The 16,489-nt window shown below is 47.1% G+C and overlaps 1 protein-coding gene across 1 annotated transcript; it reads right to left on the bottom strand.

The window, feature by feature from the left end:
• Positions 1-531: 531 nt before the first annotated feature.
• MYD88 (MYD88 innate immune signal transduction adaptor) lies at positions 532-15,419 on the bottom strand (the record flags this gene model as incomplete). Its single annotated transcript, XM_080610746.1, has 5 exons — positions 532-3,857; positions 6,101-6,192; positions 7,201-7,381; positions 9,430-9,561; positions 15,068-15,419. 5 exons carry the CDS (start codon positions 15,417-15,419, stop codon positions 3,703-3,705), a joined length of 912 nt encoding a protein of 303 aa, XP_080466872.1. The 3' UTR covers positions 532-3,702.
• Positions 15,420-16,489: the final 1,070 nt, after the last annotated feature.

The raw sequence follows: 16,489 nt of genomic DNA on the forward strand, positions 1-16,489 counted from the left end.
TCACTGCACTGCAATGTATCCCCTGCCGGGGCCTCCAGAAAGACTGTGGAGCAGGAGCCAACTGCCTGGCATCCCTGCTTGCTGGGGGCTGACAGTGGAGGCCCCGGCTTATCCCCTCCAGCCTGCTGGGCACCAGGGCGGAAGCGAGTCCAGGACAGCAGCGGACACAGCCCACAAAGCCAAAAACGAGCCCTGCAGAGAAACCACACTTGTCTGAAGAACAATACCTTGATAATTTTCCTGCTGGTGTGACACAGCTCTACTTCTCCCTCTTCCAGGCATCACCAAAAGCCCTGAGGAAGCTGTTTAGGCAAAACATGAAAAAGAACCCCTCAACCTAGCCCATGTCATTTCTCACCGACACTTAATTTTGAGACCTAGTATCTCTTCTCCGATGCCCAAGAAGGAGATTCAGCCTGCTGGGTTTTAATTCTTGATTTATTTTAAAAGTTCTCACAAGTAGCAAAAGTTTGGGGGTTTGAGGAGAAAAAACACAGAATGGTTGATTATTTGCAGAATGGCTACACAACACATATGCTTCTCCACATATTTGATCAGGTTAGAAGTAATATAAATATGTATATATATAAAAATATATGATTTGGTACTAAGATAACTAGGACAATTTCAGTGAGGGAAGGAAACAAAATGGGAAAAAAAAATGCAACATCACAATTTTATAAGTTCCTTTCTTAAAGGTGTTCAAATTTTCGACCTTCCACTGAGCATGAAAGAGGGGAGGAGAATCCCAACTGCCACTGAAACATGTTTACAGCAACTAGACTTTATACCATTCACAGATGTCACCCTTCACTCTGACCAGACAGGTATCAAAATGTCAGAAGCACAAAAACTCTGCCTTTTACATAGAAAAGGATATATATTTAAGGCACGTATGTTACGTTTTAGGGCTGTTACCTCACTTTTTATTACCCCAAGTAATTATTTTAGCCTCCAGGATAACCTTGCAGTAAAGCAACAGTCTGACAGGAACAACACTCACCCAGCATCGAATTAGGCAGACAAGGGGGCCAGGACACAGAGAGCTCACCCAAGCACTGACATCTTTCACCATTAACTGGAATATTGCATTTGCCTATTGGAAGCCAGAAGATTTAGGAATTAAGCTCTGGTTTCTGCTTTCCTGACCAGAAGCAGCCATTTCCCCATCCAGTGATCACCAGATCATCTATCACAAACATGATTATTTTTTCTGCTGTTACTTTTTCCTCATTGCCAACATCCCAAGTCCCAAACCACTCATCAGGACTCATGCAGAAGACACTTAACGAGATTCAGTCTGTCAAAACTCGCGCTGTTTTTGGTATGGTCTCCTTAGAAAAGAGTGAAGAGATAAAAAACCCACTTCTTTGTCAGCGGGCAGCACCCTCGCAGGGTGTCAGCACGGGCCATTACCTCCCTCTAGCGTCTGCAGAGCAGCCTCCTGAGCCCGTGCTCTCCACGAACTAGTTACCAGAGTCCTTTCAGCTCTCAAAACAAGAGGAATCTGGTATGGTCCTGCGAGTAATGACCCATAATTAATGTTTACAGACACTCCAGAGTATGAGAATTCACTAAGCCCCAGAAGCGTGCCTGGGGATCAAGCAGCCTTCAGAAACTCTTCTGCAATTAACTTTTACCGATTACGCAGAACCCCCGAGGCAAGCAGCTGTCTCCGCTTCTGCAGGAGGCCTGAGGGCAATAGGACATGAAGCCCAACTATTCAGAAACCCTTCATCAGCTTAACTTTTCTCCTGGTATGCCCACAGACTACTCACTTGTTCTAGCAAAACAGAAAGGTACAAACGTCACCTTGGCACAACAGCAGCAGTTCATGTTTGTAGGAGGGTCTGAATAACACCCAGCTCATGGGCCTGTCCACAAACGAGCCCTGACACTAACATGATGTGTGTGAACAAGCTCCATTCACCGTGTCCAGGTCAATGGCTGGCTGCTGTCAGGACTTCAAAGCACCACCATTCATCAAGAAGGTGGGTGAGGGAGAGGCAGGAGCACACCTTACTGTCTGTACCTGAGCCCTGGTAGTGCTGCACAACAAATCCTTTTAAAAAAAACCCAACAAAATCACATCCAGACGCAACCTTAAAAATGTAAACTAGTAAAACATTAAGCTGTAAAATCAACATGAGTCAGTAGCTGAAGTAATGAGTGAAGGGGCAGAGTTCAAGCAGCTGCAGATACATAAGCAAGGTGCTTTTCTTCTCAACTTATAAAGTCAATATTTGCTGTAAATCTGTTTAATACACCGAGGGGTCGCTTTAAAATGCTACTTTGGGCAGAACTCTTGCCCCAGAGCCCTGTGCACTGAGAACTGATGAGATTCATTGGTCGCTCTGAAGGATTCAAGTCTAACAAAGCAGAGCAAGATCAATGCTGCTCTGAGCCTTAGTCACAGAAATACTGTAATTATTGTGGTGGTTCTTTTAAATATGCTCTTTCCTATCAAGGTAACACTAGCCTTTCTATTTTAAACAGCCTAATTAATAATTTAATACACTCTTTATTCAATATTTATCCCTATGCCTTTGAGGCACCCCAACAGCTGATGTGTTTCGGAAGGCTCTTGAAGGTGAAGCAATTTAAAATCTGGATCCACAAAGATGCATAGCCCCGTTCCTGCAGCAACAGCAGCCGGCACTTTGTGCAGTAAGGACTTTCACAGAAAATAACATGTTTTATGAATTTCTACTATAGGAAGGCTCTATTGTAAACATTTCATAAGATCTGGGAATGTAAAATATTGGTATGAGGTCCCTTAATCAAAATGTGACCTGAGCAGAGACAGACACAACCAACATCATACAACAGTGCATCCTTCTTGCTTTCAACAACTACTTAGAGCAAACTTGAGGGACTGCCTCAGAAAATACTAGTGATGAGGGATTTACCCTGTAAATGAATACAAGACAGGAATACTGTGATATAACTTGAGGAGAAAAACCTCTACAGAAAATACACCAAGTTCAGTAATTCTGCATTAGTTATAATTACATAGATAATTGCTCTAATTTTGCAGATATTGCTAAGCATAATGGGAGAACCATTCATTTCTTTAACAATTAAAATACACTTCTGCTTTTGTCCAAACAAGGACTGAAGGAGACTGTCTACCCTCAGAACCAGTGTGGGCCACAGACTGCCCAGCAGCAGGGCAGGCTGGACCTCCCTGCTGAAACCAGCCATTCTCATGGCATTGGCCATTCAGAGAGCAGGAAAGTAAGTCTGAAACCTCAGTTCCTGCAGATCACCAGGCAGCCATGGGATTTCACTGGATTTAATTATTATAGCCATTAAACAGCCTTTAAAATAATAAGAAATACTTGTTTAAGAAAGCCTGCTGTTTGAAACTCTGAGGGCTTATTAAATGCTTATAATAGAGCCTTCTTGTATTAGACAGTATTTAAACATCTATTTTCTGTATTTTCAGTGAAAGTGCTTACTACACAAAATGCTGGATACTCACTGACTTGAGCAGGAACAGCCACAGAATTGCTTTATTTCCCCTTCCAAGTTATGAAGAAGTACAAGAGAAGATTCTTTGCTCCTGGTCGCAGGCTCCAAACACTGACTGCAAGGATCCAGGCTCTGAAGTGGTTCAAGATCCTGTGTGAAAAGACACCACAGTCCAAAGGCGCAGCCAGGATAGAGTGCAGAAGAACATCTCGCTCTTGTGACTTTGCATCACGGCAGCATGAGGGATTTTGCCAGTCTTGTCCAGAACCACTTTTTGGTGCAAGGATTGGTGTAGTCACAAATGGTAATGAACCGTAAGATGCTTGGAAACTCGTTCTTCATGGTTTTGCACTTGACTGGAATCAGCCGTTTGAGACGAGCACCTGAAAGACAGGTCACACAGGCAGAGGATTACACAAAACAACAGGCAGGTCCTGGATCCATTTTTCTCCACCACAGCACACATGTCACAGGATCCATGCTTGCTCCCTACTGTGTGTCATCTCATTACACTGCAGCTAGCTCTCACTCCAAGAGCAAGTTTCTGAATCCCAAGCTCCCTTCTAAGAACATTTCACTCAACTATGGGCCTCATCCATAACATGTAGGGCAACTTGCAGTGATCCCAAATGGGTGAGATAATGGCCCAATGCCCTGCAGATATAAACAACAAAGCACAGCTTCTTGTGGAACACAAACAGGTATATACAATCCTGTCTACTTCCAGGAATGCATAAAGAGAAAATTCAAGAGACTAAGCTGCTTCTATAAGGTCAGCTTTGCTGGGTTATCTCCATTTCTTTTTCTTCTTACCCTGATTTACTCAGATAGGCTGCAGATGTGTTCCAACAAGGAGCTGCAAGGAATCACCCTGCAAACATGAACTGCTTTGTTTGAGGCTTGCACAAGATGAAAGAACTCTCCTCGGATTGACAAACAGCTCTTCTAAAGAGGAACCTCTTCCTCTGTAATTCTCCATGAGGATGCCTGGCACCAGCTAGCCTGTGCTGCCCAGCACAAGTGCTGATGTTGAGACCTGGATGAGGCAAATAACTAAGATTTTGTAACTGCAGTAGAGGCTTAAGTAATTCAAGCTTGCAGAACCTGCCACCAAACTCTTCTGTGCATTAGTTACCCTGTGCAAGTGACTGCAATTTTTGTAAGCCTGTACTCACATGTTTTTAGTGGTAGAGCTGAGGTCATTACATACAATGGACATTTCTTTTCCCATTGTTCTAATGAAAGATATGATGCCAACAAAAAAATGTTGAGGAACTAAAAGGACTTTGCTACAAATCTTGATGACTGGGGGCTGATGCAACACGCTAGGGGTGGTCAAGAGATTAGCGGCCATCATATGAAATTACTGTGTCAGGAAGATGGAGCTAATTCTGAGCTCCGCCACTGGCTTACAGTTAAACCTCTGGATGTCAGGTACCTCAACTAGAAAAGAGACTTTACATACAGACACTTCTACAGATACTACATATCCCCCATGGTATTAGGTTGTGCTGCACTTACTCCCCAGCAACATACACAAGTGTAGAATATCTGGTGCTTAGAAAAGAGCAATCTGAACAGACTTGACAGAAGTAAATTGATGGCTTTTCAATTCAGAACAATTCATGTAACAGATACTGCTACTCCAAGTTGAACATTCATCCCATATTTTGTTTACCTATCCACAATACTCACAGATCTCCGAAAAAAGCTGCATGTTCATTACCTGCTACCCTATTCCCAGCATTTGCTCACACCCTGAATTGATCAGAATACTTCTTTCTTTTGTAGCTTATTTCCCATACGGATCTTGAAGCACTTCACAGAGATTACAGCGACAGCATCTCTGAAGCAAGCAGTGCTAGCCAACTTGACAGCTGGAGCACTGAATCTCAGACAGCTAAGCTGCTCACTCACCATCACATAGAAGGTCAAGAGCAGGGCAAGGAACCAAGTCCAGGTCCCTGCCTGCACATTATAAAGCCACCATTCATTTTAATGGCTGCTTCTAATCATGATAAATTTCTGCATGCTGACTGAAGGGCATTACAGCCAGAGCAAGCCCTAAGCCTGGGTGGATTTCCACACATGTGAAAGGTATCATACAATCACAGAACGGTTTGGGTTGGAAGGGACCTTAACGCTCATCCAGTTCCAAACCCCTGCCACAAGCAGGGACAGCCTTCCAGTAGACCAGGTTGCTCTAAGCCCAACCCACTGCCAAGGATGGGGCAGCCACAGCTTCTCTGGGCAATGTGTGCCAAGGCCTCATCACCCTCACAGAGAGGAGCTTCTTCCTAATATCTCATCTAAATCTCCCCTCTGTCAGTTTAAAGCCATTTGTCCTTGTTATATTCCTACATGCCTTTGTCAAAAGTCCCTCTCAGAGGTAGGTAGGTCAGTGGTGGGAACCCAGGTCTGAGTTACCAGTTCTGTAATTATCAGTTATTTGTTTTCTCCTTTTTCATCCATATTTATCTCAATTGGTAGTCTCACATGTGAGACTGCCCCTTATTCTGCATTTGTGCAGTGCCCATCGACCTCAGCTGGAGCTTTGCGTGTTACTATAACAAAAAAATTGTAATGTTGATACACAACTTTAAAAGGGATTTTTGTGAGATCTTACCTGGGGAAAGGCTAAGAGCAAATTTGGTCTGAAAATCACATTCATCGCTTTCCAGGTAATCATCTGAAATGACAACCACCATCCTCCGACACCTGCAATGAAGCAGTTAGGGGAGAAAAAAAAAAATGTCAACAGGGATGCTTCCCCTTCTCGCTGCTAGAAGTGTGTGCTCCTCTGAGTTGGAAAAATGAAGCCACCAGCTGTGTTCCAGCAGGAATGAACTACGGAGCAAGGACTGCTGGCTATGTTACACAAAACTGATGGCAGATACATGCTCATATACCAAAACCTGAAGAAACAGCGAAGTCCAGATTATCCGTGCAACCTTTATTTGATTCTCTGTTTAGGTATTACAAACAAAGGCATCTTAACTCCCTGCTTTCATGCTGCCTTTGATGACTGACCCTAACAGGGCATTTTTAATATTAGAATGAACTGGACAAAGCTGTATTGTACTCATACAACAGTGAATTCACCTGGGTTCATAAACTGGAGCTTTGTTATCCAATTTGTTGCTTACATTCCTTTGAGGTGCCTAGTTGTAAATTAAATATTAGGCTCTTTATGGAAGGCTATGCTGTACCACAGCCAGGAGAGCAAGGTCTCACAAGGGTGTCTGTTAATGCCAAGCTGTATCCCTCTGAAAGACTGATGTTTAAAACCCAAACACCTGCCTCAGGATTTGTCACTCCCTGCCTAGGGAGTTGCTTTTCTGTCCCACACAGGTCTGAAGGATCCTGAAGTGCCAGAGCCAACACCAGTGCTGTTCCTGCAACATCCACACTGTGAGAAGGAACTCAGCCTGGAGCTGTATTCATTTCCCAATCAACTTCAAGGATGCGACTGCAGGATGTTCCAGCCAAAAAGGGATTAAACGTAAGCAGCATCACTGTAGTGGCACCTTGCTTGTGAACACAATGAAGCAACATGTTTGGGAATGCTCGAGTCTTCCTGCTTGAGCCAAGAGCATAAACCAAACCCCATAAAGACATCCTTGTGAATTTTTACTGCTTCACTGGTGCCATGCTGTAGAGATCATGGTGAAATGAACGTCATGTTCCGTTACATTCAGCTATCCCAAGCAGCCATGGTTCACTTACCTCCTTTCTATAAGTTCTCCACTGATGGACCACACACATGTTCCTGGCAAGACATCCCGATCAAATACACAGAGCTTCAGTTTGAACTCTGTTTGTTCCAGCTCCCTGATCATCTCCTGGACAAACTGAAGGTCTTTCTGACAGTAGCAGATGAAGGCATCAAACATCTCTGTTCTGTTCCCTGAAACCATTAAAAATCTAGCTGTCATCTACTATAAATGAAGTTAACTCCTGTAGTGAATTTCCACAAGCTCTCACAGACTCAGAATCAGCAGCTGTGACAGACAAGCTCTGTGCAACCTTACGAAGGGAATCTAACGTTTTACCAAATCAGGCTCCTGTCTGCAATGGAGCTCGCCAGAGGTAACACATGTCTGTGCCTTGACCGCTTTGATTCATAGTCCAGGCTGTTCACATAACCCCGTATCTGCTGGCAGTGGCTGGGGAAGGGCTGCTGAGATGCAAACATGCAAAATTGCAGAGGCAACAACATCCAGCCACAGGGAGCTGAGGGGAGACAGAGTCTGGGAAGAGCTGGAGGGAGCAAAGTACCACAGAAGATGCAACTCTGAGCCCCAGAGCTATGGGATTTTCCTGGGAGTATATACATCTAAAATATCCTTATGGCTCTGGGCCTTAGCAGTTTAGTTCAGGTCACAGAGAGTCCAGCTCCCCAACCAAAACCTTCCTGCAGGCCCTTCAGCAATGGCCTGACATCTGCTGTCCACTGAGCTACAAGCTAGGCCTTGATATTTGGAACCTGCAGTTTTTATGGCTGTCAAACTTGGGTACCTGAAGTTATACCTAAGTAAAAGGCCCTGTTTTACAAAGATGTTAATGGCTGACAGCTCCTGTTTATGTAGCAGTTATCCAAATATTAAAGTGCTGCATATTAAGAGCAATATTTTTCACAGTTAAGTGCCTTAATACTCCTGGATAGTTTCTCATTGTGTCATTTTCTTTCTGTATCAATGTCACTACCTGTATTTTCAAGTTTTCATGCCAGTTAAAGCCTACGACAGTGAGAAAATAGGTCAAGCTCTAAAAGCTGCTGCAGAAAGTACCAACCCAGCAGGCAGAGCCAGCCCAAGAAGCAATCAGTCAAGCAGAAGGGCAACTGTCTGCCAGGTCAATCAAACTGAGGGTACTGCTTTAGGGGCATAGCGTTAACTCGGGGGTCACATGAGGCAAAGCTGCTATGTACAAGCATCAGAACATTGGTCTGTGGACATTAGGGGACAGTTAATGATGTCCCGATGTACAAATCATAGAACCATAGAATGGTTTGGGTTGGAAGGGACCTCAAAGATCATCCAGTTCCAACACCCTGCTATGTGCAGGGACACCTTCCACTAGAGCAAGTTGCTCAAAGCCCCGTCCAACCTGGCCTTGAACACTGCCAGGGATGACACAGCCACAGTTTCTCTGGGCAACCTGAGCTGGTGCCTCGCCACCTGCAGAGTGAAGAATTTTTTCCTAATATCTAAACTAAATCTACCCCTGTCAGCTTAAAGTCATTCCCTCCTTGTCCAGTCCCTACAAGCCCTTGTAAAAAGTCTTTGTGAGAGGTGGCCTCTGAAAGTCAGACTAGCCAGGGGAGCAGTGAAGAGGTGAGCTGACACATCTTCATTCACCTCAGATGCTGCTTCATCTGTCACAGAGCTTTACAGACTGTGCACTTCCTCAGCCCACAGCTGCGTGCACAGCCCGGCAGGCAGCTGGACACAGCCGCACAGGCAGATCTGCATGGAGGACCCAGCAAGCATGCATTAATTAGAGAACTTTGTTTCCTGCTTCCCACCCAGCCTGCTTCAAACTCTGATCCCTTTTTATCCGTGGTGGTTACATCTGCTGAAGACAGGGCAGCATAGCCAAGGCAATCAGCTCTAACATCCTTCTCCCTTGACTCCAACCCACCAGGCTTTCAGCAGCTACTGCTCTGTGACAGGCTGTGCTTAAGGGACATGTTTCTGGGAAGTCTCCTCTCATGCGCGTGCAGCGGGCTCCGTGCCAGCCTGTTTCTGGGTATGGTGTTCCCCAGGGTTGCTTTTCCTCTCCGCCCTTGGTGACAGGAAAAATGATGACTACCAGCTAAAGCAATCCAGGTTATGAAGAGTCACAGGAGTAATTAAGGCAAATAGGTTTTCTGCACTTCTCACAGGGACCTGCTGCAGGTGATGGCAATTCCAGCATGAGGCACCACACAGCAGTGTAATCATGGGTGCTTACCATAGGGATCGTCCCTGGTGGTGATGCCCATCAGCTCTGACGTCCTTGGCACACTGCTGTCTACTGCTGGCACTTGAAGCGGCTGGTCAGCCTCCTCCTGCTTCTTCTGTAAGTACTTCCTACAGTCCTCCTCTGCAAAAGCACACAACCAATGCAAGACACTGCTGTGATGGTGGTTTTACACTGCTGGAGTTCTTTAAAATGGGAACAGCTATTTCAGGGATCAGGGATATTAGAGGGAAACACCCTGTCTGGGTTTTTTGGTACCTAGAATTTCTCTCACCTCTTTTTGAACCTGTTGATGCTGCCTCCACCACCTCCTCTAGCAATTAATTCCTGAAGCTCACTCTTCCTATTAACAGAAGTACTTTCTCTTATTCATTTTAAACCTCCTATATCCTTAATTCTAGTATATTCCAGCACACTTGTAAAAGCATACATCATGTACAAAACAGGTCTCAACTCTACTGCCATACTCATGACCTAGCTCAACATGACCAGGAACTGTGTGCTTCCAGCCCAGAAACCAACCGTACCCTGGGCTGCATCACCAGCAGCGTGGCCAGCAGGTCAGGGGAGGGGATCCTCCCCCCTCTGCTCTGCTCTGGTGAGATCCACCCCTGCAGTCCTCTGGGGCCCACAATTTAAGAAGGATGTGGAGCTGTTGGAGCAAGTCCAGAGGAGATCACGAAGATGATCAGGTGGCTGGAGCACCTCTACTATGGAGACAGGCTGAAAGAGCTGGGTTTGTTCAGCCTGGAGGTACTGGGAGGATGTTCTCATGGGAGACCTTAGAGCATCCTCCCAGTGCCTAAGCAGCTGACAAGAAACTGGAAAGGGACTTTTGGCAAGGGCAGGTAGGGAAAGGACAAGTGGGAATGGCTTTAAACTGAAAGACATGAGACATTAGAAAGATGTTTCTCCCTGTGAGGGTGGTGAGGCCCTGGCACAGGTTGCCCAGAGAAGCTGTGGCTGCCCCATCCCTGGCAGTGTTCAACGCCAGGTTGGATGGGGCTTTGAGCAACCTGGTCTAGTGGAAGGTGCCCCTGCCCATGGCAGGGGGTTGGAACTGGTCCCTTTCAACCCAAACCATTGTGATTCTATGACTGTTATGCATTTTGGAGTATTTAATTGGGGGTTGGGGATTATCAATTAGAAGTCTTCATATTATCTGTTACTAAAATATATAAACACATACTGGTTGATTCACACCACTGGCCTTTGTCAGCCAGAACTGCAGGTGACGACCATGAGTACATACACACTCACCACACATATGAGGACATGTAAAATTCTAGGGAGCCCTTAAACAGGCTTTATATTGTGGAACCACCACTGGAGATCCTCTATCTCAGGCAGTGAGTGTGTGCCCCCACTCTGAGATAACTGAAAGGCAAGCAGGCCTGTCATGTTCGCAACTTCCCAAACAGGACAGTGATGGATACAGATCTATTATAAACAGGTCGTGTTTTAAAATTAATTATAAATCTAAATGTTAAGTCTTCAGAGAAGGGGCAAGAACCCTGCAGCCTCTGCAATATGCAGCTGCAGAAGAACTTGAAAGTAAAAGGAGATTTGAAAACTAGAATTAACAAGATGAAACTCTAGAGCCTTCTCCTTTACATAAGATTAGACAAAACCCTAACAAGTATCAATCAGAAAAGCACTGATCACTCAGAGGGTCAGACTGGCACACTTCTGAGATCACTGGTACAACAGCAGCTGCAGAGTAAAGGATCTTCTGGAAGGGCAGGTTGCAGGTGGGAACCACGTAAGCACTGCTGTAGCACAGCCCCCATCAGTACTGATGGAAGCCCAGCTTCTGAAGCCTGTCTTCTGATTCTGTCTCATAGTTTTGCATCTTGTGACTGGATCATCTCCTCTAATAAGGTGTCAGATCTGATCGAGGCTTTTCCTGAGGCTGAGGCATTCCCAGTGTCTGTCTCCTTCTCCTTTCTCCTCAGTCCTGCAGAAAAGAAGAACCAGCTGCATTCTTCACCAGCCAGAAGGTTCAGATTTCAGGTCCTGCCTCACTATGGGTCCCACCTCTCTGCCTGTTGCCCTGAGGTGTGCACGTTTTGTGTCAGGTAAGTCAGTGTCTTTAAAATTATGATTAAAGCCACTCTGAATTGGCCAGCCAGTTCAGAAGTTCCACATGAAAGACTGGCATGCAAGCTCCACCTTAAACATGCCTTGTTTCCCAGGTAGTCATGTTCACAATGCAAAATATTGCTGAATAGGCAAGAATAGGCAATTATTTAAAGGCATACTAATACTACTGCTCAGTACAGAGATGTTCATTTTAAATGTGTTTGCTCCATGTCTTCTCTTCTTGCTTCTAGCTGCAGAACTGGCACCAATGCTGCTGTGACCTGTGTTTTAATAAATTGGGAGACCAGAAACTCATCACCACACCACTCATGGCTGACACACATTCTCTTTAACCCAAGTGTGCTCCTGATAGCATTGTGCTGTAATCTCAAACCAGAATCATACAGCAGTTTCAGCTGGAAGGGACCTTAAATCTCATCTGCCCCAATCCCCTGCCATGGGCAGAGACACCTTCCACTAGACCAGGTTGCTCAAAGCCCCATCCAACCTGGCATTGAACACTGCCAGGGATGGGGCAGCCACAGCTTCTCTGGGCAACCTGTGCCAGGGCCTCACCACCCTTACAGGGAAGAACTTCTTCCCAATATCTAATCTAAATCTACCCTTCATCAGTTTAAAACCATTCCCCCTTGTCCTATCCCTGCATATCCTTGTAAAAAGTCCCTCTCCAGATTTCTCATAGGCCCCCTTTAGGCACTGGAAGCTGCTCTAAGGTCTCCCCAGAGCCTTCTCTTCTTCCAGGCTGAACAAGCCCAGCTCTCTCAGCCTGTATCAGGGCTGTATAACCCCTCTTATCCCTACAATAAACCTGCAAGCTCAGCAAAGCTCTCAAAACAAACCACTGAGGCTTGTGGGTTTTCTACAAGTGCAAACTGGGGCCCTATCGCACTGAAACTGCCAAAAGGTGCAGTGAACCTGAAGGGATGAAAGACATTCACTAATTTGGCATGGATTAGACCCCAGCTGGGAACAGCGCCCAGCTGTACAGGTAAATGAGAGCCAATGGGGGTCAGAGATGACTTTGCAGGCCCAGAAAGGATTTATTCATAAAAGGATGCAAACCAACAAAACAAAGTAGCAAGAAACTCATCCAAGCTAAGATGTCCCACGCCATCCAGCATCTAACACAGTGCAGGCTTTACATTCCTCTAACAACCAAGCAAAAGTCTGAGGTATTGGAAAGAAAGAATAAAAGCATGAAACCTAAAGTGCAAAATGATCAGAGAGAACAGACCCACTAACTGTCAAGCAGGGAAGTAGCACTTCTATAACAGGTCAGGAAGAAACAAATATCACTCAGTTTCAGCAGGAAGAAGAGCATAAACCTATTGAAGCAGAGAGCTTCACATCCCAAAAATGATTGTACAATGAAATGAATGCTGAGAGAGATCATGGTCCTGCAAGTGTCTGTACTCCAGACAGTGCAGCAGGGGAGCTCCTTAACACAGCCCCAGTGTGCAGAGCCACCAAACGTGGAACTATCAAGGCCACAGGAGACACTGATTTTTAGCATCCTAAGCAGAGGCAGGATGGAGCATGCAATGACAGGCCATGGACCTGGTTCTGCAGCAGAAACCACAAACCTAACACACCCTTTGGAGCCACAGAGTACCAAGGAGTTGTGTTTAACAGGGATGCTGTGTCCCCAAGATGCTCAGCTGATCTGCCTACACAAAGGCATGAGGTGTCATTCCAGAGACCTCAGAGCATCCGGGATATCCACTGTAGGCAGCAGGTACAACACTGGCCCTACGAACGACCTGTGTCCATCAGTCATCCTGACACCTCTCAAATGACTCAAGAAGCCTTTGTGCCCCAGCTCTGCTCCTCCTGCAATGAAAGCACAGACCACAGAAACCTCAAAGCTGGCGTTTTCTGAGCTGTATCACACTGAGGAGTCCTAACAGCGCACAGAGAGATGCCCTTGGCAGCCGTGCGTGAGAATGTGTGCAACCGTCTTTTCCTCTTATGAGCATAAATATCTCCAGTTTCTGCAAGAGCTGGGAGCTCCAGCAACAGGTCACAGGCCCAAGCCGCAGTCCTCAGCCAAAAATACTGAGAGGAATGGCCATGCTGGGTGAGGCTGGGGGTCCACCTACCCCAACATCCGGTCTCCAGCAGTAACCAAAAATAGATGCCATGCGGAGAATGTAAGGATAAAATAGGCATACATATCTTTTAGGTATAATCTACATCTATTTTTATAATCTACCTATCGGACCATTTGTAGATGAGGAATTTCCTGAGTTTGGAGCACTGTTTTTGTGTTAAATAGCCCTCAGTGGGTCTTTTTTCCATGAATTTATCAGTCTCCTCTTATCAGTGTGACCTCCCACCAGGCCAAACTTGTGACTTCCCTGAAGCTCAGGTTCCTCCCCCTCACTCTAATGCTGTCTGTTTAGGCTCTGACAAACACCATCCACCACATTATGAACCTCTGATGAAGGGATCATGAAGCACACTGATTTAGTTCTGTCTTTCCCAAAACCGAGTCCCCAGTATATGGCCCTTAGTAGGGAGAACAGCAGGAATACAGGGAACTCCTCCATCACTCTGGGTCAGACTCTCTACAGCAATGAATTTCTGCATCTTCACTTATCTCCCTGAGTAACAGGAAATGAAAGTTATTATTTCTTCATCGCTAGCCCAGGAAGCTGTATTATACAACACAGGCCTGCATTAGAGTCTCCTGCTTTAGAAATCCTTTGGCAATGAATTTCCCCTCTGATGACAGCCGACTTCCCTCTGAATTTCCATGATCATGCAGAATACGAAGAGTCTACAGAACAGGTTATCACAACAGCACTAGGACCTTCATACTACTCACTGCCCTATCAATTTTTCAGTTTTCAAGGAACTCTTTTTCCCTTCCTTTATCCAGTTAATTATTTTTCCTTCCATTACCCAGTTCCACACATCCCTCACCTCTCCCTTTAACTATCTTCCCATCACACTGGACCTGCACATGGCAATTCTCACACTGCGCAGTGTCAGTGCAAGATGCCTCTTGGCTGACCTGGCCCAAAGCACCCTTTGACACACAGAACTTTATTATTGAAGGTTTAGCATAATACAGGGCTCCAGATTACTTTGCAGGGCTTATGGCTAGCGGAAATAGAGCACACTTCTCCCTTCTCTCCTGGAAGCTGCGCAAAGTTCTGATGAAAATACTGAGGAGGTCGCTCCGCGGCCTGGGAAGGGCTTTTCTGCTTGAGCAGGGTATTTCTTCACATCCCCTCCTCGGACAGAGCAGCAAAGACCGAAGCAAGCAGCATCCGCTGCCTCCAGGCACCGAGCTCAGCTGGGCCCTGCCGTGGAAGAAGGTGGCGAGAGTCGCACCCAAGTGAACCCTAAGCCCCGACCCGCATCAACCGCACAGAGGAGACGGCAGGCTCGGCCCTGCTCCCGTTCCAGCGCGGCCCGCGGACACCCCAGCCCCATGCCCATCCCCGTCCCCGCCGCCACTCAAGCAGGGCCCCGCGGCCGCCCTGAGGGAAGAGGAACGGCAGATGCCGCCTTGCCTCACCCACGCTGCCGGACAGGTCGAGGAGGACGTCATCGCGGCCGAGGCGGCGCAGGAGGTCGAGGAGGCGGCCGACGGTGGCGCCGCCAGGGCAGCGGCACTGCCAGTCCTCCAGCAGCGCGGCGGTGGGGTCGGGCTGCGCCTCCAGCCGCCGGATCTCCAGGTACTCGCAGCCCAGCGCCTCCGCCAGCGTCGTCCAGTCGGCGGCCGCCGCCGCCCGCGGGTTGAGGTAGAGGCTGAGGCGGCGCCGCAGGCTGTAGTTGAGCGCCACCATGGGCATGGCGTGGAGGTCTGGCGGCGACGCGGCGGGACTGGGGCTGGAGCCGCGGTCCGGGCCCACCGCCGGCGTGGCCATGGCCGCGCCGCTCTCGCAACTTCCCCCGCCCGGCTCCGCGGCCTTTTCGTTTCCCGCCTCGCCCCGCCTCCCGCCGGGCTCTGCCCGCCCTACCCGCCGCGGGGTGCTTTGGCCCGCTCCCTCCTTAACGGAGTCCTGGGTCACGCCTGGGGGTGGTGGGTCAGCAGAAACCCTTCTGCGCCGCAGGGTGCACTGCGGTCCTTAGGGCTGGTTTCGTCCATTCCCATAGAGGCCAGGCATGACGGGGCTTTGAGCAGCCTGGTCTAGTGGAAGGAGTCCGTGCCCGTGGTTCATGGGTAGGAACGGGATGAGTTTTAAGGTCTCTTCCAACCCAAACCATTCTGTGATTCCGTGATGGAAATGGACAGGGAACCATTTTAAACTGATTTGGATGCTGAGTACAAAACACGGTTTTCAGCTATAAGCTGAACAGTTTCCAGCTTCCAGGCTGGTACCAAAAGCAACCTGATGTTGCAAGGACTCCTGAGCAGTTTTCAAGAGGAACTTACTGTTTCTCCGAAGTACTGTAGGATACACAGTAGGAGAATGTCCTCTGAAGTCTCACTCTGTCTGTGAATCTCTGCAGAAATGAGGAAGACAAAATATTCCAGTAGCAAAACTTTTAATCGCATGATTGGTAGTTTTAAAGCTTTAAACCATGAAAAATCAGCCTAAGAAAGTTCACTAGAAAGAGTTCTGACTGAACACCTGCCACATAAACCATCATCTGCTCCAGTTTGTAAAGGGAGGTAGAAATTTAGCTGTAACAGCTGTAAGCACCAGTGGCAAGAGGCCCTGGAAAAGCAGCCACACTTCCTCCAAATAGAAAGGCCACACCATTTTGGTTAATTGGTATCGATTAGAGAGTCCCTTTCAACCAATGGACTTTACAAAGGTGAGAGGAACACACTGCCCATGGCAGTCACAGCCTCAGCACTGAAGGGCAGCCACTCCTGGGGAGCAATAGGTGAATTGCCCGGGAGCTCACAGCCTCAGCACCACAGTGAAAACACAAGATCCAATCACCACAACTGGTGCTGATACCCAGCCTCCACACACCCACATCCAGC

This window comes from Psittacula echo (assembly GCF_963264785.1).
Source record: "Psittacula echo genome assembly, chromosome: 2".
NCBI classification, from domain to species: Eukaryota; Metazoa; Chordata; class Aves; order Psittaciformes; family Psittacidae; genus Psittacula; species Psittacula echo.